The sequence below is a fragment of the Telmatherina bonti genome (genome assembly GCF_933228915.1).
Source record: "Telmatherina bonti genome assembly, chromosome: 12".
Classification (NCBI taxonomy): Eukaryota; Metazoa; Chordata; class Actinopteri; order Atheriniformes; family Telmatherinidae; genus Telmatherina; species Telmatherina bonti.
This window is the reverse complement of record NC_136610.1, coordinates 21,110,610-21,137,704: the sequence shown is the minus strand read 5'-3', so window position 1 is coordinate 21,137,704 and position 27,095 is coordinate 21,110,610. Positions and strand designations below refer to the sequence as shown.

The following is a 27,095-nucleotide window of genomic DNA, read 5'->3' as shown; positions in this document are numbered from 1 at the left end:
TTTCATCTACTTCCTCCTATAAGCTGGTATTTTGATTCCTGGATTCCTGGCAAGCTGCCCTGTTTGCAATTCAAAGACTTTTCCACAAGAGCATCTGTTTGGGTATTATCATAAACCTGCATGCACCCCCCAACACTTCCTTCTAACCCCTACCCACCCCCTCACCCCTTCCCTTCCCTTCCCCTCCCTCCCTTTGCTACCTCTCTCCTTCTCTTTCCTCAGCCGTGTGCACTTGCATGTTTATGGAAAAGGGGTGGAGATGGTGGGCGACGGTGGGGCAGGAGGGCTTTTCCGTGACCCACAGAGTCAATGATACATAAGCCACATGACCAGCTAGTCTTCTTATCCAACGCAAGCAGCATTCACATGCACAGAGACACGCTGACAGACAGACCTGCGAGCTGACTTCCAGCACATTCACAGCTTCACTGAACTTGCTGCCATTTCTCTGAAGGAAGAAAAGAAGACACACACACACACACTCAAAGACCTCTGTGGGAGAGCTCAGATAAAGACGTACCTTCTGTCTTAGAGTGGCGCTGTCACAAACTGATATACAAAAACAAAATTAGTCAAATACACACACAGTCAGCCACCCCACACACAAATTCCCACATACACACATTGGGGAGCAAACAGTCTCTCTCTCTTGCTCGCTCAGCTGCTCTCCCTCTCTCTTTCTCTCTCTCGCTCTCTCTCCCTCTCCCCCTCCCAACCACATACACACTCACACACACACCACTACAGTATATCAGCGAGTGACTAGCAGAGAGCCAGAGGGGAGTGCAGAAATGAATGTGAAGATCCTGACGCTGGTGATTGTGCTCTTGGTGTCTCTGCTGTGTTCTGCCAGTGCTGGTGAGTACAGGAGAGGCCAGTCTTGTCGCCTGTCCTCTCCCTCTGCCTTTTATTTCTCTCTGTTTGCGTTTGGATTGTGCAGGCAGCTATAGTTGATCAGTTACCCAGTATGATTAGCCTTGTGTGGGCTCTAAAAGGCAGGAATATCAGCACCTGGTTGTATACAGTACTGCACTGCAGTGGTTATACTGTCTGCTATTGTACTGTCACGGCTCTTAATGGTAAACTTGAATGTAGGTTTTAGATTGGATGGATCCTTTTCCTCCTGCCTCACCTTGGTGCTTGTTAGACATGGAGATGAGATGTTAAAGGATTTTATTAATGGATAATAATGTCTTGAGCTGTGCCTGAATGGTAGATATGCCGGATGTATGTGTGACTGTGACTGTGTGACAGGCTGTTATGAAATGTAAGATATAGCACATGTTCTCAAAGGTGAAATGAACCTGATCAATTTGTGGTGTGATGTACTCCAGTTGACTCAAGGGCTATTATTTCATGACTGAATGTGTAGCACCTATAGATGCATGCATGCCTCCTGTAGTGATGATAATGAACACCATAATTGTTGTACACATCAATGAAGGAAGCACAGATCCCAGATGCATGGATCGTCTCTGGAGAGACTCAGTCCTGACGCCCAGTAAAGTGCTGCTGTGTCTCTAGAGCTATTGTTGGACTAGTTATCTTTTCCACTGTGCACCTAAATGTCTGTTATTTGTCACAAAAACACTGACTTGGAGCAATCGCACAGGGACAGGGCATTTTCTCTCTGGTGACTGATGGGAGGAAATGAGTTCTGAGAAATGTGGTTGTGGGGCCAGTTTGGAGAGTAATGGGCAATCTGCAGATGTGATGCAGGTAACACTGTGCTGTGAAAAAACAACACTAAGGCCTGTGTAAATGTCTAGACTATTCCTGCGATTATCACCTAACTACAAACTAGAGCGTCTTGGTTGAAACATACTGACAGGTTGTGTTTATATTCAGACCATGTGGAAGGTGCTATGTACACAATAGGCGACTGCATAAATAACTTAAGATATGATTAAGCAAAAGCTATTGTATGAAAATAATACATTTATCTAAATTTTGAAAGGTACAAACTGCTGCATTTATGCAACAATTTTCTTTATATGCAATACTGCTAGGTGTTTTATAGATAGTGGCTGTAAGATGCTGTGTAGACTTTATGTTAGCAAAACGCCGACCACTCTGTGTATCGATCCATGGCCACAGCACTCAAAGCTCCCATGCTCCCCAGCACATTCGTTACAGCGACATGCTATTTTTGTCTAAATGGGAAGCGATTATCTAGCATCATAGTCAGTGTCGCTTTTCACGCCCTGTGTGTGGCTAAGCATGTTCCACGCCTGAGAGCCCACCATGCTACCAATGATGGGGAAAACAAGGCTGCTGTGCCTCAGGCTTTCATGAGAGCTTATCCTTCTCAACCGTCAAGTAATGCCACTTATGCGCCTATCGGTTCCCTGGCTGCTACTGTAGTATCAGAGAGGAAGAGAGAGAAATGGAGTGAAAGAGAGGCAGGGATGCAAGTGTGTTGCAGCGTTGATGGGTGTGGGGAGGGATGCTAGCTGGAGTGTGTCTGCGTAGCACAAGCCTCTGCTACAGTATGCGCTGTCGCGGGAAGGTGTCGGAAGAGACTCTGCATGTAGGCAGTGGGTGTGAAGCCTTTCATCTTGAGACAAACGCTTTTCACATTTGGCTTTCTCTCTTTTAGACATCTGCGTGTGTGCATGTGTCTGAGAAAGACATAACGAGTAAAACAAGGGGAGCATGTGTCTGTGCACATAGAAGTGAATCTGACGGTGGGGAAGTGTGCATGTGCAAGCTTTGATTGTAATTATGTGTTGAGATGCTTATTAACAAGAACTGTAGCACAACGGGCAATTCACTCAACATAAAGCTACTTACAATATTCATTCATACACTAAATGAGCTCCTGAGGCCTTCTCTATGTAATATTAGCATCCTTTAGCAGTGCACTTCAATTACCCATCCTTGAAAAGCACTTTGCCTCAAGAGTGGGCTCCAGCTTTAGACATGTGGTATCCATAATTCATCCTGAGGTCGACCACTCTTCCTCCCTCTGTGAAAGTCTTATGGCACATAAACAGTTTTCAAAACATGTCTGTCACAGTCTCTCACTAGACACCGAGGCTTCACTTTTTACTGCAAGTGAAACACCCTGTCAGTCTTCTCCCGGAGAGCCACAGCGTAAAAACAATGGCAGCTGGTCCAGACATGCATGGACTCAGACACCCATTCACACATATACACAGGTGCAGCTATGCAGCCTGGGTGGAACAGGTGAGGCTGTGGCGAGTGTGAGCGGGGCCCAGATCAGAGAGATTATCTGGCAGAGAAATCATCTGCTTGGGAAGTGGGTGATTTTATGAGAGCTGTCAGCAGTACTATTATTCCATATTAAACTTTGATGTATTGTCGGGGCTGTACCTCCTCTGTGGCACCAGCATGCACGCATACTTCACTAACTCCGATCTTGTTCAGAAGTTCAACCAAGTGTTGCGGGATAAAGTACAGCCAAAGCAAGGGCAACCACTCCGCACGCAGCTGCTCATTAAGGCACATAGAGGTCTTAATAGGTTAGGTCTTAATAGTATGTGAACCAAAATCTATAGATGTAAATCAACCTTAACTAGCAAGCTTTAACTCATAGTCCTCAGTTCTTTCTAATCTATGGAAGGTGTTTGTGCGTTTGGATGTGTTTATGGTCACTGTAGGGGAAAAGAAAAGCTACGAAACTTTTCCAGATGTCCAGAGATAGTGCAATTACTGTGGGCAAACAGATCTGTGGAAGGGGGAAGCAGTGGTAAGGTTATCAAAGGATTACAGTAAAATCACAGAGCCTTTTTTAGGCACAGGAGCTTGTGAGGACCAGCTGGGTTTATATTACACACACTACACAACACACCCACAGGGTCAGATGAAATCCATTTCGTGGAGAACCTGGATTTCCTCTTGATGCAGCATTACAAGAAAATAGAGCTGATAACCTGCAACATCACTGAATTTTGGCCACTGCAGACACACACACACATGAAACACTCAATATAATGAGTTGTTTGAAACTTACCGGTATCTCTATTTTTAATAATAGTCTGTTGAAATTTAAAGAAGCACCAGATTTATATCTTTCTTATCATGCATTATACAACACAATACTATCTGGCTTTATAAGCTCTGTGCGATTTTGGCACAGTTTATACTGATAGCAGGATTTTAATGCTTCTCATTGTAATTAGCTTCATGCGTATGTCATACTGTAAATAAAAACAGTCTAAATTACTACTGGAGTTTAAGAAGCAGCTACAATCCATAATCCCCATTTCCATCCCCATTTTTTTCATTCTATTGATGTCCTGTACATGCATTGTGGTTGGATGTGATTCAGTATATTCATATTTAAAGCATTTAACCAGACAGAGACAATCCAGTGCAGTGATTTTTACCACTCTGAACCATCTCAATGAGATCTCAGTCCTAATTTCTGAAACCCAAGTTACATGATATGAAATTCAGTGTTTCTGAAGACTGTAGTAAGGTAGTTTTTAAAAGGTTATGAGTGATAAACCATTTCACATCTGGATATTATCATTCAATGTGAGCTTGTTGAATGACACTCAATAATAATTGCTGTGGGGTGGGAGTTAATGAAGAGATTTGGTGAGAAATCATAGCTCATTTGGTAGGGATATAAGGCTAACAGTCTCCAGAGAGCTAAGCTGTTGAAGACTTTGGCATATGTGACTGGTGGGCTGCTGTAATTTATTTCAGAAGCATTTGAATGAATAAATCTACTCGCTTAGATCTTCCCTTGAAAGCAAATTCGGTGAAGGAGAAAAAAAAAAGCAAAAGGCGGATAAAACGCAGTCCAAAGGGCAGAAAAGTAAAAGGCCAGACAGGAAGAGCGCTGAGAAGTTGTTTGAGCTCTGCCATGAAGGAATTCACAGTTACATCAAAAAGAACTGGCTGATTTGGTCCATTTTTAAAGATTTAATGTGTGGCATAATGACACTGCAACAAAGCAAAGATACATCTGTCCAACTAATGTTGCTTCTTTTCTTTATGTTTATTGTAGTTCCGACCCCCTTTTGAGTCTTGGGGGCGTAACTCCTTATGTTTGGGTGCAAGGTAATGGGGCTGGGGAGGGGGTCTTGTGTTAGCCAGAGCTCATGTGATCACCAGACCCTACCTCAGGCCCAGGGCACTCCTTACAACTTAATTAGAGCCAGATATTTTCTGAAACAGCTCTGTTTTCCACCACTGTCCAATAATAAAGTGATTTATGACTCCCTTTTCAAACATTAAGTGTTACATTTATTGTGGTTGTACCAGCAGATCGGATTGCTGATCAAGATCTGAGTGGACATTTTTATTAACGGCCTGCCAGACCACAGAATAAATATTATGGTCTTTAAGAATGCAGGTGCTTTAATTACTTTCATGCTCAATTTGTAGAAACCCAGAATAGGAAAATATGACTTCTTTATATTACCTTGGAGATGTCATTTGTGGTAGAAAATCATTTTTTACTAGTTAGAGAGGTTCTGGAGAAGCAGAAGTAAATTAATCTGAAATATCAGATATATATGGTTAACGGTACTGTCGCCATTAACTTCAAATTTCTCTAAGCACTGGCATGGATTAGGGAATTTTCATATATGGCTACAAGTGCTGCACAGCTGGCTGTTGTTTGGCTGTTCTAAGCCAGATAAGGGATTTCAGAGCTATGAAGATAAGAGTGTGGATCGGGGCAATGGAAGTGTAGCGGGATTTAGTAGATGTTGGGTCCATTCAGTGACGCCTCCAAAGAGCTCTGCCTAAACTCAAAGCCTTAGGCAAGAGGATGTATTTGTTTCCATTACTCTTAAACACTCATGTGGTGGCATACAACATGCGGTTCTTAACTATCATGCACCTTATGTTCAAGTATTTCATTTAAAAAATGTTTAATTTTTAAAATGAAATGCTCAACAATGTAAAAATACCCAATCTCCCCTATCGTCCTGGCAACTGGGTCCCTTCTGATACAACACAGAAATCATTCATTTATGTAATCCTGCACTATTCATCAAAATAAGTCTGTCTTTGATCACAACAGAAATTTTCCCAAAAAACTATTTACCACGTACATTTACATGCTGGTCAATCAAACGATACCCCCCTGACTAATAGCACGGATCCCCCCACATTCTGTGTCCTGGATCAGGACAGGGCCCCTCACTGTGTCCCTCTGTCTTGTTCACCAGGCAAAAGAGGCCTCCCTGCACTCAGAGCCTCTGAACATGAACAGATGTTTGTAATAATGGACCAAAACAATATGGAATTCATAAACATGCTTGAGCATCAGGCAAACAGTTTATCCTCATCATGTAGACACAGCAGCCCAATAAACACTGAACTGGAGCTAACCTGCAGCACTCTGCAGCTGAGCCGGTCAGTAAACTCTTTACAACTTATATTTCCTCACTAAATATGTATGACAAAATTGCTTATCAAGTTTTATAGCATTCCCTTAACCCAGAGGGGCTTCTTTTTATGCACCACATGGCAAAGATATCAGTGCTAAAATATTTTAGGGAATATTTTTTATTAAAGCAAGAACAAAACAAATGTATCATGACTGAAGGAATTACTGGGATTTTAAAGAAAATTCACTTCACTGTAATTCAGTTTATCTTCATTGTTTGGTCACAAAAATCAGCTATTGCCACCATTTCTGTGCCATTTAGTTCCTCTGGTATCATTTTTACCAACTGAAAACTTGTAACCAAGCAGTGCTGGGCAGTAAATCAATTATTGTAAGGCTTCCAAAGATATTGCAATCATATGGACATTTTGAGTTGCAGCTGTAAATAACTATCATGTGTGATGCAGAAAAATAATTTCATGCTGTATATCACCTTAAACATTAGTTATTCTACTTTACGTTTGGTCCACATCTTTAGACATAGTTATAGCTCAAATAGTGACAGGAAGATATAACAGCTTATGAAGTGATTATATTTTCATTTAAATGTTAAGTTTCTGAGTTAGTGTTTGGTTGGGTAGTAATACTGTCTGATGCAGTTCTGGAGCTATTTTCCTGTAATAGCACATTGTTTGTGATAGGAAAAAGTGATGGTCTCCTCAGGCATTAAAGGCTGGAGTGAGTCCTGCACTATCTTTGTGTTTTTTCAGTTTTTCCCACATCTCAAATGGAAGAAAGCACACAGGTTCACTGCATGGAGGGGTGATGACACAGAAGCTGTGTTTCACATCTGATTAGTGTGCCCATGGAAACGGATGGTTGGAGGATCCCTTTGCCCTTGATGAACAATCTCTGGAGATTGGGGAAACGTTTGGTATCCTTACCTACAGTACTTGCCATGTGCTGTGAGGTTAACCTTGCTGCTGTTAATGGAAACAGCAGCACCAGCATCTCTTCCACTTCTGCCCTCTGCTGTTTGGCACATTTAGTAAAAAGTTGTGAATAGAAATCTCCCCTTGGAGTTATTTTATGTTAACATCATGGATAACTCACACTCAGTAGGTTACAACCTGCAGTAACCTTGTAGCCACAAATTCACCTCTTCAGCTAGAGTGGGATTGTGAATAAACCAACAGGCAGTCAAGTGGTGATGGGAGTCTGTGGCTTCATTAGCTGGCTCAGTGCGGCTGCTGGCCCTTTGAACTCTCTGTGCTCTGATCATAGCGGAGTATGCAGTCTCACACCTCATCATTTCATACACTCTCTAGTTCAAGAGCATATAGCACCACACTTCACATGCGGCTGCGTTATTCATAGGGACATCTGTAGAAAGTCGGAAGCCACAGGGCAGCACAGTTTGTTTTCAATTAGTTCTGAACTTTCATTGAGTGTGGGGGGTAACTTTCAGAGCAGGGCAGACAAGGAGTTAAGCTTAAAAGCTGCAGTAATGGGAGCAACTTTTCATGCACTTTGGTTTCCTCACTGGATCTTGTGTAGACAAAGCCAGCCTTCAGCTCAACCACAAGCCTAGCATTATCGCAGTACAACAATGCTGCATATCAAACAGTCTCAATAAAAAAAGAAGTCCACATGACCAAAACAAACCCTCCTCTCCCTCTCTGAGATAAACACTCAGATGCAAAGTGTGGTGGCTCACACAGGAGGCTGAAAACATCCCACTGTCAAAGGGCTAACCGTGCATTCAGACTCTGTGCTGTGAAATTTGAAAATTGAGAACCTAGTTGATATCAGCCCACAATGTCATTCCTTTTACCCCAAACTGAGCACCATTCACAGCAGCTGCCATGGTAACATGGTCTGAAAGTAGGCAAGCAATTGGTACCAGTTTCTTCCAAGGCCTAGATTTACTGTTGTGCAGGCAATATGCAGTATTTCTGTATGATGCTGTAGCACTGTGGGGCTTATTATAGGTTTTAACTATGTTTGGCTTGTATCTGGCACATTTAACACATTTCATCCTTGGCTTAATAACCCTGATCCTTTAATGTGCTTAAGTAGGAGCATCACTAGTATGTCTGAGGTAATGGCATACTATACAGGCATTCATTAGCTAAAGCTACTCCTTTCCTTTTAGTGAATGAAGGAGGGAAGCACACAACCTGACAGCGGGCCTGCTCCTCTACTGTCATGGTAATAACCATGGATACACACATCGGGGTATTAATTGTCTCGGCCTCACACTAATACAAACATTGTTTTAGTACCTATATAGAGTAATAAGTGATACATGTCTCCCATGCAGACACAAATAATGTCTATCTTTACATTTTCATTCATATAGGCAAGGCAAATATGTTTGTATAGCACAAACAATGCAATTCAAAGTGCTTTCCAGAACACATTAAAAACATTACATATGGTGCAAAGATAGCATTAAAAAAGTACTAAAAGGCATCAAAAAGAAAAAATACAAAAAAGTCATAATAAGATCATAAATTAGATTGAAATGATTAAAACAGCATAAGTTCAAAGGGATTGTGAAGAATTTTTGAACAGGCGAATGAGAAATGAAATGTTTTTAACATGAATTTGGTCAGAGTTTAATCTCTGCAGGCAGTTTGTTTCAGTTGTTTGCAGCATAACAGCTAAATGCTGCTTTTCCATGTTTAGTCTGGACTAGTTGACCTGAATATTTGGATCTAAGTCCTGGTGGGATGTGTTCTTTTTGCAAATTATTTTATTTCACAACTGAAGAAAAAAATGGGATGTTAAATATTAATGAAATCTATGTCTTTTGAGTAAATCTGTATGGCTTGTAAGTTTGAAAAGGTTTAATTGTCCAATATTTATTTCAATCATTTTGCAGTAGGGGGAGGGAAAATGGACTCAAATTTTTAGAATGATTGTTTATCACACAAAAGTGCTTTGACAAAAATGCCACTAACAGAATTTAAAGTGCTCAAAAGGATTATTTTGACAATAAAGACTATATACTGTATACCATGTTCATTATTTTAAGTTACACTCTCAGCATTATGCCATTCATATGACTTTAATATAGAACATCTGAGACAGATAGAAAAGGCTTTGATCAGAGAGGAAGGTTTTTTTTTGACTGATTAATTCTGGAACATTAATTCATCAAGGATATATAAGCTGGAAATCATAAAGTCCATAGAAAAATGTGCAGACATTTGTAGGCCACAAGTTCAGATGTGTAAGTCACATGATCAGAAATTCCTCCTCTGGGTACCAGAGGAATGCTTCCTGATAAGGCAGCCGATACTTCTTGGGATACTTTGGCCCAGCCTGAACACATTTGAAAACCTCAAATTAGCCTCTGTTGTTATTTTGGTCAAGATTCTTTGTTGTCTAAAGAAAGAGCAGAAACTAATCGAGCTGTTGTCTTTCCTCATTTGTTTACACCCAAAGATAGAATTGTACAAAACGCAGTAAGCAGAGTGGGGAGGTGACGGATAATTGATGTAGCAACTGTGAAAAAACACACAGAGAAGAGATTAAATCTGAAAAGCTCAGTCAACCATGAAAATGGATCTGAGAGACTGCATGCAAAAGTTTCATGATGGGGGTTATGAGTAATGAAAAAAATTCAAGAAGACAGCAAATCATTTTACACTGACAAAGAAAATGAAACACAGCTGGGATCAAAGTTTGGTGTCCATAATTTACTATGCATGTTTACATTTTATGTTTATGATAAACACAACTCATTTGTGTACTTATAGCTGTAGTTTAACTCCCAGTCTGGCATTGTTTAATCTCTTATGTCCTGGTGGCACAAACACCATTATGCTGTGACTGCATTTACAAGTTCACAGATTTGTTATGCGGTTGTTGTGCCAGTCAATACACACAAATCTCCTTTACAACTATTAATAAGCAGCTCCAGCCTATTTGCCATGCTGTGTTCCTGCACTGACACAGTGGTGTGATATATAGTTTGCACTTGCCAGCTATGAGGGCAGCTGATGAACTTGGCATTAAACCAGAGGACGGTCATTTCTCTTCTTTCCTTGGGCTGGATGGACAAGCAGAAGACGTATATCTCTCCTGACTCCACTGATGGACTGCTGCAGAATAAACAAGGATAAACTGTCAATAATCTACTTTCCACTGTGGCATAAGAAGACGGAGTGAGCCAACAAGACAAAATAACAGAAATGACCCCAGGAAGTGTAAAAACTAGGACATGGAAATAGGGAACAGACATGCAGCTATTCATCATGAGTTTGGAGAGTTAGTTTGTGACACTGTCAACTACTTTCTTCTCTTGATGACATCCTCTTCCTCTCCTTTACTGCCCACAACTATTCTTCTCCATTCTTCTTGCAAGCACAAATAACAGCAGTAACAAGACATTCCTGAAATTCCCCCTTTATTACACTTTAATTAGGGAATTACCTTGTGTGAGAAGATGAGTTTTGGTGGAAAAAAGTGCAAAACTAAGGTTTCAAGGTCACTAGAGGAAGGTGTAAGACACTTGTTTTTGTGCAACATATGCTAACCAGCTATTTCACTGTTTTAACAGCCAAACTCAAGCATGAAAGTCTCCCATGGGAAAAGATCAGATGTGATACTACAGAGACTGGATCCAATTTCAGAGCAATAAGATAGGAGCGATATCTTTGTTTATAGAGATTAAATCTGCTTTATCCAGTGATAAACCTGCCGTGGAGACAATCAAAAGATCTTGTTCATGATCAACAGATGCTGCCAAATTCAATCTATAAGTATTTCACCATAGATGGGTTGAGACACAAAGGTAGGAGTTGTTGTGTCTGTCACACTGCGATGCTTTCCATCCAGGCTACAAGAGTTAATCTATACTGCCACCATTATCACTGAGGCCTGGATTATTTTTAGCAGCTTTCATTATACTTTTCTCCCTAGCCAGATAGGATAGGTTGAGGTTTGAGATATTCTTCCTTTAAACCCCAGTGCAGATTTGTGGCTGACAGCTTGCCATGATGGGAAACATCTAAATTGTCTCATTATGTGTTCTGGGTAATGACAGGCTGAGCCACCCGGAGAAGCAAAGCAGATGAGTTGTGTGGGTCGAAGTAAAACTACTTTACCTACTTGCACTCCTATGTGTGTGGGGGGGCCTTGTGACTGAGTCTTAAGTGTTTGCAGCACTACTTAAAGAAGACCATCATTCATTCATCAACAGGCATGAGGCATTGTGTAGATCTGTATTTGCTGCAGGTATCACTGCTGGTCATGTAAAACATGAGTTGAGCTTGCGTGAGGGCTGTAACCCTCTCTGCAAATTTCAGACTTAGAAGTTTACATCCAAAAGTTTATTTTTGTTCAATTCTAACCATATTCTTTATACTGAATGAAGGATTTGCAAGCAAGAAGAAGCAACAAAGGAAGCTGTTTTTTGTTGTTGTGTGTTTTTAACTTTCCTTCCATGCAGGACCGAATCTGCCTTTGTTTTCTCTATATTGTTATGGTGTTGTTCAGTATATGATTGACTCAGGCTGTTCACTTCACCTTTAAATATGATCACTCAATCAACTAAAACAACTTCTGAGATGTTGACTGAACTAGTTTGTTTTCAGACCTATTGAAGTCTTGTTTGCTGTGTGTTCTGAATCTAAATGAAGAGGGTGTTTTAATGGGGCAAAAGGGAGAAACAGAACCTCTCTATAATACTTCAGCTTGCTACAAAATCTACTCAAACATAGTGAGTATTAACATTCAGGTCCCTGGATTTGAAAGAAATGAGCTGAATGCCTTTAGAATGTGTGAACGTCTCTCATTCATTGTGTATCTAGAACAATAACAAGAGGATAATGCTCAGATTAGTGCTCAAGGGGCAAAGATGTGCTTTAGATGCAGAAATATGCAACCAAGATTTTTTCTTGTTGCAAATGAATTAGCCCACTGTTAGCCTATAAATATACTGTGGAAGAGGATTAGCATGGAATTGGAACTTGAGATGTCTGGCATTTCAGGGATATACATCAAAAACATTCAACAAGCTGTCTAGTTCAGCCATGCACTTAACTATTATCGACATTTGAAAGCCGTAAACTCTTATTTTCGAAGGAAGTTGTTCTTTTAAAAGATGTTTTCATACAGTCACAGCTGAAGGTCGCTGGCTAATAAAGTCTGCAGGAAGAACTTGCCTTTTTTTCTGACAATATTTTAAGTCATGTAGTTAAATCTGACCTCTATTCACCAAATTGAAGCTATCTGCTTGACTAACTAAAGGGCTGTAGTCAGGTTTTAGAGAGAGACCATAAAATCTCAGTCAGCCAACATGTTCAGGGCCAGAGCTGTGCTTTGTTCATTTAAAAACATTTAATATCACAACACTGGCACCGCTCACATTGACTGATGAAACAAATCTGAAGAAAAGTGCAAACCTAGCATCATCCCCGCTCTTCTAAGCTGCTCAGCTGCTGTCCTCAGTATACTTTTTTTTTGCTTTTACAAGCTTCTGCAGTCAAACTAGCTGACTTATCTTAAGCTGTGTCCTCACCCAAGCGCTTGTAAATCTAAGGAAGGTCATTCCCTCGGGAATTCTAAAAATGGTGCCACTCTTTCTGAGAGGAGGAGACGGGAATGTCATGACCTCATGTGAGTAATGTCAATCAGCTTTTTGATGGAAGACGTGCCAAGAAAAAAGTGGTTAGTTTGACTGAAGAAATCATTGTCTTTCAAATTCAAAGATAATCACTGGAGAAGTAGCAGAAGTAGTGAGTGAAGTCAAGAGTGCGCTGCTGATTCTTTCTCAGCTGGAGTCTCTCCTAAATCAAAGATAAATCACCTGCTGAGATGACATTATGGTCTAAACCATAAACTGGAGGCGGGGAGTTTAAACAATCCAGTTATTTTGGATGGTCTCATAAAAGGCACCACTAAATTTGCAAACTATGGTTTAAAACTCACAATATTGTCAGTTTCAGTGTCTCATTATTCATAGCTATAAAACTCTACTTCAAAAACCCTCTATTGTATGAGATTAATTGATTCCTACTACACATTCTTCCCTGCATACATGGCTGCTCAATATTTGACCATTTTTAGTCCTTTGTTGCTTACACTCAATTTTCACTGAACTAAAGAATAGGGTTGCGGTGTGAAAGATCACCCATATTAAATATCCAATAACAAATAAAGTTATACGGCAAATCATGATAAATAAAAGGACCCAAGAGGAGGTCTGTCAGTTTTCGATAGGTTGAGAGGTCACACAGACTTGAGGTAGACCGTGCTATATGGAAAAGAAGGGCTTAAAGGGATCAGGCCATACTTACTGAGAAATGACTAAAAACATCTGGGATCACTCTCAAACGCACAAATACTCGTGCACTTAAGACATCCACACGCTCCCAGTGAGACTGAGTGCTATTAAACTCATCCCGGAGCTTTGGACAAATCCTGCAACCAGATTCACCTCCAGAGGGTTTGGTGTTGTGTGGAGTTTGTCATCTCAAGGGAGAGTGATGGAGACATGAGACACAAGGGTATGGGGTTCTAGCAGGGCTGCGTGTTTCTGCGGAGCTTTGCGTTGGACCACACTGATTTGATGACCAAGAATGCTGGGTGGGCTTAAAGGGGCCCACACAGACTGTCACAAGTTTATCCATACATGTCTCTTATTTCCTCATCCATTACCAGTATGATCCCTATTTCAGATCTTGATACTTCGTTTTAAGCACTGAAGAACTTGGATGTGGACCAAACTGTGATACCCTGTTAAAGTTTTGTAACAAAATCTGAATCTACTACAAAGACCATTTGTTAAATTGGATTTTTTTTTTTTGTGTGTGTGTGTGTGTTCTCCAGGTCCCATGGCCTCCACAGAGCATGGCAAAGAGCTGGAAGAAGCAGCAAAAATGAGAAAAATGGTGCCGCAAAATCCTGCAAGAGGCGGTCAGACCCACAGACCAGCCGGCTGGAAGAGAAGACGCCCACGGCCCCGTCTTTCCCACAAGGGACCCATGCCGTTCTAGAGCAAGGTGAGTGTATCTGTCAACAAAGTGGTAATAAAACATTACGCAGCATCATGCAGTAAAAGCACTTTACTCCTTAGTTGTTTGGGTCTTTGCTGGGTTTTGCCCACCAGGACAGTTTTCCGCTGAGTCAGAGTTGAGCAGTTCTAAAGAAAACATACGTAAAAGACATCTGGTAAAAACTGCTGACAAAGTCAGTGAGAAAATCCACTTGAACAGAGAAATTTATGAAACAATTTGAAGTTCATCTGTGAAATACTTGGTTGGCAGAATCAGTTTGGACATTTGAATGACAAATGGTGAGCCGAAAACTCTTACATGGAAACTTAATGACCACAGTCAAACTGAGCTCCATCCAAAGTATGTTATTGTTGGCACTGAAAAAAAAAGCGAATGTCTTAAACAATTATTAGACTCAGCCTACTAGCTTCCTAGAACGATAAAGGTTGTTTTTAAATCTACGTCATTTATGTCCTAATACACAAGGCAATTCTACACAGAAACCTAACCTTTGAGTCAATTCAGCTGGAAAAGATCTTTACTTCCCATCTGGTTAAGTCAATTAAATCTTTTTTTTTCCAAAGATAATAATTTGTAGAGTTAGGTTTCTTGGCAGCTACAATTTTCTTGAGAGCGTATGTTTAGTTTCCTGTCAAGTAAAACAAGATTTTGTGTGAAAAATCCTCACATTCATAATCAGAGATAATATTTTGCTTGTCCCCTTTTCACAGTTTGATTTTCTATACTGAACCCAAACATATTCACTGTATTTCAATAAAAACAGATCAAGCTTCATTGAGAAACTAAAATATACAACAGGCAATTAAATACCACTATCAGATTTACAGGGCGTACAGGTTTAAACCCATTAATGTCACCATGTTGCTGTGAAAAGAAGGCAACAGAAGAAATTTCTACATCTTTCCCAGACAAAGTTAGGGACAGGGAAACTGAACAAGACAGAATATCGCTGCAGGAGGTCGCGACCATACCGCACTGACCTGCAGAGCTCCCCCATAAATTAAATCCATAGTGAGAGGAAGCTGCAGCCAGTGAGTGTTAAGGCATGGTTAATCGTTTTTAAGAAATGGGGATCAAAGGTAAAGAAGTTTGGAACGACTATTCTCTAAAGCATCCAGAGATACTTTACAACCTATAGTGAATTATGGATAATCAATGTTTATTGTAGTTCTGTGTACTAGGTTAGGCCTCTTTGTGCTCCTTATTGATTTGAATACGAGACTCTGGAGACTCATAACAAAAGTGAAAACAATGAGTAAGCACCAAGCCAGGATAGTAGCACTTGAAGGACAAGATGTGTCTTAAAACTTCCCTTCATCTGGCAATAAAATGTGAGAATCTTCTCACTGAGCTGAGTGTTTAGAGCTTATATTAAATGCCAGAATGCTTGCCACACAACAAGAGGAGCATCAGGAAGTTGTGAATGCTGTCTCCACAAACACTACTTAAACCACAACTTGCTGAAGGTCTTTGTTTGTTCACACCTCTAACCTATGCTCTGCATCATTCTTTAAGAGCAAGCCTAAGCTCATTCAGGGAGTTTTCACCACATACCATGTCAATTCACCACAACTGGACAAGTGAAAATTAGCCTGTCTATTTGTATTTTGGTGATTGTGCTGAACAGACCTTTAATGAATAAATGATCCATGGAAAGTCTGTAACAAAAGTCAGATTTTTTTCAGGCCCAGTTTGACCACAGCCTCTCAGAAAGAATTAAGTTGTCAAAATGCCTGACATCCAACATCAGTCTGTTCAATCTTTTAAGACATCAGCTTGAAAGGTTTGGTTCTTCCTCATGCTTTCTTCTTCAGTTTGTGCTGATGGTGGGAAAAATCACTTCTGGAAACAGCTGGAGGTGCAGTTCGTTTGATCAAAGCTAGAGTTCAATAGATACATCCAGCTGAGGACTGGGACTCATACACAGACAGACTCTGTGGATATGTCACTTCTGGCCTAAACATAATTACTACACTGTTTATATAAAGATAAAAGACAATGATTTCCTTGACGTTGACCATCCTCCAGCCCCATGCTATTTAGCAACATCACCCCATTTCAGTGTCAAAAGCAGCTCATCTTTTATTCTCTATGACACCTGAGGCAAAGTTGGATTTTTCATCATTACACGTTCCAGATGTGAGCGGCTCTGAGAAGAAAGATGGCGACCTGGGTCAACTTCTTTGAGCATCTAAGCAGACTCAGATTAAGTCATGCTATTACAACTCTTGGATCTAAAACATGCCAGTGACAGTCTTAAAGACAACAGGATATTACAGATTAAAAACTAGAGGACAACCCTAGTGGCCCTGAGTGTGAGAAAACTCAGCGAACGAGTCTTTTGAACAGTTTCCCAGCAGCATAATGTCTGCTTGTCATTCCCACACACTATGTGATGTTGCATGGCTTCAAGAGGGCTTCTGGGCTGACATCATATTGTGGATCCAAAAGCGCACAGGACAGCAACAAAAAGTAAAGCAACTCACAGGAGATTAGATACATAGTAAAATAGTTCACCGACATTACATTTCCACAGAAAAATGCTTGTCTTGATTCAAGCTCTGGCTCTTATCAGTGAATGAAACATGTTGAATCTTCTGAAATCATCACAGGATAGGAGAAGATAAAAAACGACAGAAGATAAAAGATTTTCATTGTCTACAAGTAATCCGGTCCCCAGAGAGTAGTAAAATGTTGGGATTGTGTTCCACGGCCAGATATACAATTGTTTTTCTTACTCCCTGCTGCACTTTCCAATCAAAGACCATGAAATCTGGTTGGAACATGTCTAGGATAGCCTTTTCCTCAACATGTGCAAGATAACAGAACAAAACACAAGGAAGGTTTTAGCAAAAACTCCCTGAGGGGCAGACTTGCTGGATAGGATATTGAATGTCTACATGGTATGAAGGCATACCAAACTGATGATTTTTACATATCTTCACCCTATTCCCTTCTGTCAAACTCTCTTTGCTTTGCTGTCATGACATATTTTAGCGTACATGAACCACCACAAATCAGTCATAATAAAGACAGCTAGAGGAGCACAGGAACAGTCATGTGGGACTTCATGATTTGGGGGTGTTTTGATTTGATAATACACTTGAAAGATTCACACATTAAGTTTTATAGTTTTATGTTCTGTTTGCGACTGAACACTAAAAAGACCAGCTATTGTCAAGGATCATTTTGCAAATACCTCTGAGTGGTAGAAGTGCAGTGTGTGACTGAATAGTCAGTGTAGCCAGAAAGATTGACAGTCCGAGTACAAAATCTCAAATGCAGCCTATAAGGTAAAATACAAAACAAATAATAGATGATGTGGCGCATTACACTTATATGTGCTAAACTTAACATTTACATTTTTGATGAAAGATTAAATAAAATTTCCACTTTTTTTCCAAGAGAGATGTCTGAAACGCAAATAAGACTTCAGTGTCTTACTTGCAGAACACAGCAGTGGTCACGTAAGCTAAATTGACTCAGCATGAAGACAGCAAAGTTTTTACAGTCTAAAACTACTTAAGCAAGTACAAATTCACAAAACCTGCTATATTGTGGGGATTTTACACCACGTCATTTCTGCATCAGAGAGTTATACGGACTGGGTCCATATAACATTGGTTGAACATAGACCATGCAACATGCAGCATGTACCATGCTGTACAATTAAATGTAACAATTTAAATAAATAAAATAATTAAGTTGCTAGCACTCTTACATAGTGTATTCCCCTGGATATTGAGAGGTTTTTCTGATTAATAAAACGCCAATTAAGTCAAAACCTTCTCTTTCACCTTCTCACTCTGCATGAGAGTATTTTTTCATTTAAAAAAAAGTAACACAACATACTTATTGTGCTTTGTGTGTGTCGTTTTTCTGTTTTGCAGATGATGCTTTGAGCGCCCTCCCCCAGGTTCTGATTTCTATGCTCTTCCTCTGCCTTGGGGGGCCTTGCATTGAAGGGCCTACGCTTGCCCAGCCTGAAGAGTGATGTCCATAACACCTGCTGGTTCTTCAAGCAACCCTGTCCACAAAAGAAAAAAAAAGAAAAAAAAAAAAAAAGCCAGGACAAGCCGCTCACCCTCAGCTCTAGGAGGAATAGGGGATAGGGAAAGGGGGTGGGGGGTATATTGAGCCCGAGCTACCAGACTCTATTTCTCTGTCTCTCCCTTTCTCTTACTCCCTCACTACGTATTTATCTCTGTCTTCTCCCAAGTGTTTTTCTTTTCAATTTTCCTATTATTTGCCTACTAGAGCCCAATCACAGCAATCTCCCTGAGAGTCTCATACACTTTGCATGATATGTGGTGGAGAGGGAGCCCGGTCAAAACAGTCTGAGTCTTAAAGCATCTGTCACTTCTCAAGGATGTGGTTATTCGCATGATTCAGATACAATGTTACAGCAGCCGCTGACATCATTGCTGTGTAGCTACTTAACAGCTTTATTAGTGGGTGAGGGTGCTGATTATGTAGAAGTGCAGAGTCCATTTTACAAAATTGACAAAAGCAAAGTTTAGTCAAGATACTCTGGATGTCTGCTGCAAAAAAGGAACAGAAGGTTTAGCGTTTAAACTGGACAAACAGAAGCATCACATCTGAATGACATCCTACTCATCACGTAATTATCATTATTAATGGTGCTTTGTACCTCTTAATGCTTGTACGTCCACATGCAAAGTAAAGCTGGACTGAAAAGAGAGCATATGTCGTCAAAACAATTTATTTAAGTGACAGAATAATTCCCTCATTTAGGAGATTCTATAATCCAAAGCTATTTTGGTGTTTCTGAACTCATTAACACCTTGGGGAAGGGGGGTTTCCTGACAAGCTCAAGGTTACTGTAACATGTCCCACCTTGAATGAGTCCTTTGACCCCAAATCCCAATGCTGTCCCCAATCCCCAGCCTTCTCACCACATTGCTGCCCTGCGCAGCTGCTCTACACGACTGTTAACTGGCAGTGGCGGTCTGCTCCACCGACAGACCGCCTTGCCTTTTAATGAAGTGCCAAATAATAATGTTCTCCACAATGCTGCCAGGAACGGAGGAATGGAAGGTTAGGGAGAAATGAGAAACACATTACCTCTTGTTTAAAGTCTTGATACACTGATACATTATGCATTTTAAATTTTTGCAAACAGATATCCCATGTCAGACAATGTTAGCAATGAGGACCAGTTGAATAGATGAAAAAAGGAGCCATTTCAAAGCTTCAGCTCAGTTACAATGTGACCACGCTTAGCCTACCAGTAGTGCTCTGGCTGTTTTAATATTCAGCACATGGCTGGTTTAGCCCTTATAACAACACATTTCACTGACAAAAAGCTATGCCTTTCCATCGTACTGGATTATATTACTGTTTATGTTTATTTCTGTGTTATAGTTTTATTCTTTTTCTCTCAGGGTGCTGTGATAGAGGCTTGTACTAGAGCAGTCTATTTTGTGCATTTATTCAAGGAAACACAAACATACAGTACATTTAAAACTTATATGAGCATATTTTCGTATACTGTATCTTTATTATTGCTCTATGTATGCACCAATATAGACATGATTTTTCTAGATACAGTCATTTCAACACATGATCTCTCTACATTAAGTTGGATACAGTTGCCTTTCTAGTGTGCCCTTCCACAGCACAGGTGGTCATGGCTTTGATCATTACGCTCATTAAATCTTAGAGTTAATCTTTATCAGATGGATCTCCCCAAGGTTGGCCAGGGCCACTTAGTCTGAGCTCATTGTTAAATTGGCTTAGACTGAAACCGCACCCTTCCCCCTTTTCAATCTCCAAATCCCTGCTGATTCAGTGTGTAATTATCTGACACATTAGGACTGTGACTGACCACCTTCCATTTGTTTAGGAGTTAGGTATGCTGAACGGCCTCCTGGTTGTTTTGTTTCACATTTCAGATTAAAATTTTGCTTAATTTCATTGTAATAAAAAAAAAAGCAAACTCCCAGAGTTCAAATCAGTTTTGACCAAAAGCATTTGGTGACTGGTTAACCTAGATTTCCAACACTTTTTTCCCTCTCGCCATGTCTCATGCAAATATTATAATAAAATGCAGTCTTCTCAGTCGCAGCATGGGAAGCCTTTATTAGGAGAGCATCTAAAATCACAGTGGTAATCCATCCAGTCAAGCTCACCTTGATTAAAAATGTATTAAATCCTAGGGCACTGTGAAGTGTAATAATTTCAATTCCACCATTATTTTTTCATCCCCTCACAGACAGAGATGTAGATTTCATTAATGCTCCTTGGGAGTGAGACAGCTTTACTCAGGATGTCTCATGTATTATTGGGGAAGATAGTAGAAAGATATGAGCTGGGGATGAAAGTTCAAAGCCGCAGGAGTTGGGATGCTGAAAGTAGACCGAGTCATGACAAGGGGGTTCAAATCAATATTTCCCCATCTCAGAAGTTATTGTTATGGAGCCGAGTAACGTCTGTATCCGCACTGTTCTTCATGAATGTATCCTCACCATCTGCACCAGCCATGCTGCCCTTTCAGAGACCAGAGTAAACCAACATTTATGTAAAAACTCATTTTACTTGGTCTGGTTATCAGTTGAATCCAAAAAAATCAAAAGCCAAATACTCCACATATCCAAAGCCTCTGGTGTCAACTAGTTACAAGAAATAGACGTGGCTTTGCGCCAAGACTTCTCTGTATGGGTTTGCAAGGCTGCACTTTTGCAATTCTGTTATGCTGCTGGAAAAATACACCCTGAAAACAAGAGTCTCTTGGTATGGAATGGTTTTCCAGTGTATTGTGACAATTTTCTGTCTGATTTTTGTCTAGCTGGTTGTCCAAAGCTTACTTTTTTAAAACAGTGTGAAAAGCTGTATCTTTTGTGGATGTAACAAAATAGAAAAGTAGTCTGCAGCACAATATGTCGTGGACATGTGAAAGCTTTCAGGCATTCTTTTTTGTAGATCATAGCTCACAGTGCTTCCCTGCACATCAGGTTAATGGGCCTGGTGGTGTGGAAGGACAAGCACGTCCAGGCTCACACTGAAATGGTAAACCAATACATTATGCTCGGGGAGCAAAACCATTTTCCTTAATGGTCTTTTCCAGCAAGGCTTACACAAGAGAAACGATTCCTATCCTCTCAATGTTTCCTCTCCGATTCCTCTTCTCTGTGACCATCACAAGGCCTGAGTAATGTTCCTATGCACTTGTTAGCATGTTTTCCTGGTAGAAAATGTGTGTTCTGAGAACCTGCCCCCTCTGTGTTTAATTATGTTTGTCCAATTGCATTTGGCAGGGAGCGTGTAAGAAGTGGGGATGACCAGAGAGATAGATATGAGCTACTCATGGAGATGAGAATAAGCTAGAAGCAGGTTTTGAAATATTAGCTTAGCCATTGATCCCTATCGCTATGGACACAACACCCCCATAAAAGAAGATCATAGAAAAACATGAAGTTTATGTTTCTTTTTTAGACCTATTGAAACCCTACACTTAATTCTCTACCAGAAGGAATTCCTTTGATATTTACCAAAACATTTCATTGATTGCAGAAATGGAAGCAGAGTTGGCACCCAACACATTCCATGATTTCATCTTGTGAATCTTGAAACCCATCAAACTGTATCATGTTGGCCTTTAGAGTGGGTGTCTGTAGGATCAAGTGGCTGATATTCAATCCAATGTATACACACTTTTCCACTAGCTGGGCAATCCAAAGGATAACTAGATTCTAACTCCCATGAGATACAACAATGATCTGCCATTATCTTGAAGCCTCAAAATGAGACTTCCTACACCCAGAATAGCACAGGCCCCTCCTTGATTGCGACACATCCTCCACATATATAACCACCGTGTCCAAGAACAGTCACATTCAGAACAATCTTAGGAGAAATACAGTCGCTGGGCTTACATGCCATCACAACAGTGTTACTAGGTCTCAAGCAGATAGCATTTGAAAGACAATGTATTACTCCTGAAACTTATATTCTGTTCATGGTGTGTGCTCATATTACTCACCAGGCCAAATGTACAGTCCCTGTCTCTGTTTTGATGTTGAACTGGGCAAAAATAAATGACATGAATAAATAAATAAAACAAGTGTATCAGAAATGGTTGAAATACTGTGTACATATTTGAACTTTTGGTTTCTAATTTATAAAAGATAAGCTTTAGCTCTTGGAGTACTTATTTTATTTTTTCCTTTCATGCGTAGCTTTGTGTTTTTATTTTCTATTTCTGTAAAGTGTGTAAATATATCTTTATGATAATAAGTAATATTAAAAATCTTATTTTAAGAAAATAGTGTTGTGTCTTTTTTTTTTTTTTTTGCCTAATGAAAAGTTTAAGTAGATAGATTTTTTGGAAATAAGAGATATTCTTTTACACTGTTACCCTTTTAACTCAGTGATAACATTAACAATGATGAAATCCCCGACACATGCAGAGTCCACAAGCACAGACTTGATGTCCACACAGAGTTCAGTAATAATAATGAATGGAGATGTATGACGGTTACCTCTCATACCAATTTCATCTAAAGAAATTAGATTAAACTAAAGAGATCATCAAACTTAGCTTTGTTGTCTCAATATCAGTTGAAATACAGGTATATTAGGGTTTAGACTGAAGTGGAGGATTGGCAGACTTCCCATTAAACTGACATTGTTTTCCTTAATGCCCCATTAGCCCAACAGTCCCTGACAAGATACTATATGGAAGTCACAGCGTACAGTGTACAATTAAAGAGCATTTTTATCTCACTGCTCAGAGAGCAAGTGGAGCTATTGCTCAGTTCAATAGAATGCTTTAATCACAAAATCTCCTGTGTATTTATTTACAATCTGTCAAATCATGTACTTTAAGTCAGACCAGATCTTTTTCATGTTTTAGCTTCATGAAAAAGAACACAATAGCAAGCCCAATATAGGTAAGACATTCATTTTAGTTTCTGTCTTCAGTCTGACCACAACTGAGATCACAACAATGTTTCCCAAAAAATTACAAATACTAGCTCGCAAGTCACACAAAGAGGAGTGTAAATAAAATTACAATAATGTGTAATCTGAAGACAATACACACCAGCAGCAACATATTTAATAACAATGTTATCAGAAAAGCTGTCAAACAAATGTAAATAAGTCAATAAGTTGATTAATAACACCAACCTATCAATCGCCCGTGAAGACTTAAAAGTAAGAGTATAGATCTATTATATTAAAACTATAAAATCTGCTCACAAGAGTTTAAGAAACCTTCAAGATATTATTTATGAGGTTTCATCCTTTTATCCTAAACAATGCGTCCACAGTTTGTTTGGTCATCAAACAATTTTAAACACATTTACCTGTTTATTTGTAAAATACTGTAAGTAGTTTTATCTACTGGGTTTTTTTTTTTAATATAATAGGAAATCCTTACAGAAGAGACTAAGTTTTGTTTCTTGACATTTTTATTCTTGTTTTCCACAAACATTAATTAGGCAGTGTTTTGTCCATCTTAAACATAACCTTTTCTAGACGAGCCGAAGCTTGCAGGTAACGTGGCCATGATGACGTTCCTGTGTAAGTAATGAAACTTCTTTGTGTTATTAAAAACCCAGGGTTAAAGCGTCAGTTGCTGCGCTAAGCCCCAAATCTCTTCATGTCTGAAACTTTGAAAAAAGGCAAGCAAAAACAGTGAGATGTTAACTGGCAGCTAGAAACATTTACCCTTTACTCTCAGTCAAATCTTGTCTGGAAATTTCTCTGATGCAGTGTGCCTTTGGAAATGTAAATCAACTCCTCATCCATTAGGGAACATGTCAACAGTGACAGCTAGCCTTTCCAGAGTTTATAGTGCATACTAAGCATGCTGCACATTAATGCACCACAGCTGCTGAGCATGCATGGAGACTATAGATATATAAAGCAATGAAATTCAGTGCGCATACATGTCATATCTACATACAGAGGGACTTTGGGATCAAGAGTTCAGAAGTTAACTCAGTATGTCCAAATATACAATGATTTATCTTTTATCTTGGATTCCAAAGTACTGATTGTCAAAGTAACATTTGAATAAATATTCTATTGTGACACAAGAAATTATACAATTCAGCTCATGCAAAAACAACCTTTTTCATTATGCTGTGTAAAAAGAGAGCTTTAGACAGGGAATGTGATGAAATGCGTTGGGCTTCGTATGAGAGCCACTCTTCATCCCTCACCCCCCACTGGGACCACTCAAGGAAGTGTCTGGTTAACGCACAGAGCTGACATGTCGTGATAGACAAGAGGTGCACCCCTGAGCCCCAGCAGACCCCAAAATATGCCCAAGGTTATATCATCAAGCCTGGGTCAGCTGTATAATTGGGCTTGGGGTCACCAGGAGGATATGGAGCGTGACAATGAGGCTATAGAGTTACAGTTTGTGGCCAGGCAGCAAGTAAGACCACTAGCGGTGTGTTACTGCGGGGCCAGACGTCCCTTTTAAGGGATCAAGGTCCATCTGTGAAAGTGACTCCAGTGCTGCTTGGTGGCCACCATTAGAATGTGTGTCAATGTGTGGCAAACTATCGGCTCACTGCAGAGAGAAGGAGATTGGGTGACACAAACATATAAAATATTGCTGGTTTTATTATCAGAAAAAAATAAACAAATACATAAAACTTTCTGGATAATGAGTATCAGACACAACTGAAAGCTCAAGTGGGTTTTTTTTTAAGTTTAGAAAACATTCACTCAGAGAGACAAGAAATGTGAGATGTGAAGAGTGGAAGAGCTGTTCTGTGTCATCTATAGCTCAGTGCATGTATGCTGTGTATGTACATCACAGAAGCAAACTGGGAGAGTAACATCTGGATTGCTCTTGGCACAAAGTCCCAGAATCAACTTCTGCCACATCATAAAAGCCTTTATTGCAGTTGGCTCTCCAGCATTACCACCAACAAAGCCCACAAACTGTGGACAAACCCACAGCAAGGGATATTACCCAGCTCACTGCTGTCACTCAACCACATGGAATTCATTGTCTTGAATTGCTGAGAATGTGCAGACTGTGATTACAAATTTAGTGCACATGTAGCAACACTTCTGATCACTTTTCTTTCAGCTTTATAAATGTTATTCTGTCATTATGCAACAATAAGCAGAAGATTCACAACGAGTACATGGAGTGTTTGAACCAAGATTTGCTGGTAGAGTAATACCACTTCCAAGGACTACAGTGAAAACTGCACTTACAAAACATTCAAATTAGTCAATAATAGATTAATCATTCGATTCACAGCATGAAGGCAAAATGCTATCAAATTTCCAATTGTCACCATGGCGAGGAAAAAGCATTTATTTGTCTCATGTTGTCAAAATCCATAAAATAGAAGTGTTCTCACAATGAAGAAAAAGAAAACTTTGGTTAAAAATCAGGTAGCATTTACATTTGAGTTTATGAACTGCAAAACATCCTTGTAATTCACCATATGTTTTATGGTGAATTACCTGAACCTTTGCAGGCTAAAAATCTCCCCTTAGCAGCACTTTGTTAATGACTACTCTTTCAATAAACTAATGAAGTATGTTGGACTCAATGAATATTGCCAAACAATCTGTAAGAATTTCATTCATTCACACATTTCGCCATGACGGCTCTTGTCCTTTTTATCCACAGTGTCAAACCATGTGAGAACATTCAGTTAAGTGAGCTGCTGAGATGAAGTAAACTGGGCTTTTATTTTTTTCTTATTTTGTTTCATTTGTGAAGAAAAAATTGCACATGGGGTGACAGTAAATATCAAACGTGAATTAATTATTATTTAGAAAGAAACCAGAAATGAACTAGAAAAACAAATGTACAACATTAGTGCAATTATTTTTTTTACCACAAAAAAGTAACACGTTGCAATGCTCGCCAGCTGTTTCCACAATTACTTCATGTGACTGACTGGCATCTCACCAGATAGGATATAATTATTTCAGTATTCTCATAAAACATTTCCATCACAGCTGTTTTATTTTTCCTGAAGGTTTGCTTCTGTTCAGGATAACTACCACATGCAACAGTCTAAATTGTCACCTTAACACAACGTCTCTATATTTCTTTACTTCAAACAAGTTAGTGGAAGTTTGTCTTATTAACTGTCTTTAATTTTTGTTTGTTTGTTTTGCAAGTAGAAGAATAATCACTTTAAATGGGTTTTGCTTGTGAACAATTCTACAGGCATGTCTAAATAAAGTACCAGTTAAATGGACACAAAGGATTTAATGGGAGGGTTAGGGAACACTCAACCCAGCCGTGAAACACTTTATTTATTTACTTAAAGATGCCTCATATACTGTAGCATATTTAAATGTATGTCTTCTCTGTGAGGCTAGAATGAAAAGTTATATAACACACTTTCACAAGTTCACAAGAACAAAAATAAGTTCTTAAAAATAAAACATCTGGAATTACGTAATTATATAAATACTTGTTCTGTATTAGTAAATCAACTTGTAACGAAATAATAGCACCTTTGTTAGACACAGAAACATATGCCAGCTTTGCACACAATGCAGTCCTCCTCACATTTATTATGACCAGGATGGTAAAAGGGAAATTTTCTTGTAGTCTTCATTAAAGCTAGACTTGTGCTTTGCCACATTGTAAACAGCAGCACAACCTGTAGCTCCACTGTCTGTTCTGTCTGTGAGTGGACAAGAAATATCCAAAAGCAGGGGTGTGCTGGAACAAAGTCACCCCTCTTATCCGCAATGTGCTTGCACTCACCCAAGTGTTCAGTGTTCATGCACAC

The 27,095-nt window shown here is 39.6% G+C and overlaps 1 protein-coding gene across 1 annotated transcript; it reads left to right on the top strand.

Annotated features, from left to right (window-relative positions):
* Positions 1-386: 386 nt before the first annotated feature.
* On the top strand, positions 387-22,571 carry apln (apelin). The gene is made up of 3 exons (XM_079250578.1): positions 387-858; positions 14,156-14,328; positions 18,234-22,571. Exons 1-2 carry the CDS (start codon positions 792-794, stop codon positions 14,320-14,322), a joined length of 234 nt encoding a protein of 77 aa, XP_079106704.1. The 5' UTR covers positions 387-791; the 3' UTR covers positions 14,323-14,328; positions 18,234-22,571.
* The last annotated feature ends 4,524 nt before the right edge of the window (positions 22,572-27,095 follow it).

What these genes read in the sequence shown, in the direction of transcription:
- apln (XM_079250578.1), top strand. Translation starts at nt 792, where the DNA reads ATGAATGTGAAGATCCTGACGCTGGTGATTGTGCTCTTGGTGTCTCTG. An exon ending in GCTGTGTTCTGCCAGTGCTG is followed by an intron (nt 859 to 14,155) that starts GTGAGTACAGGA and finishes TGTGTTCTCCAG; the next exon opens with GTCCCATGGCCTCCACAGAG.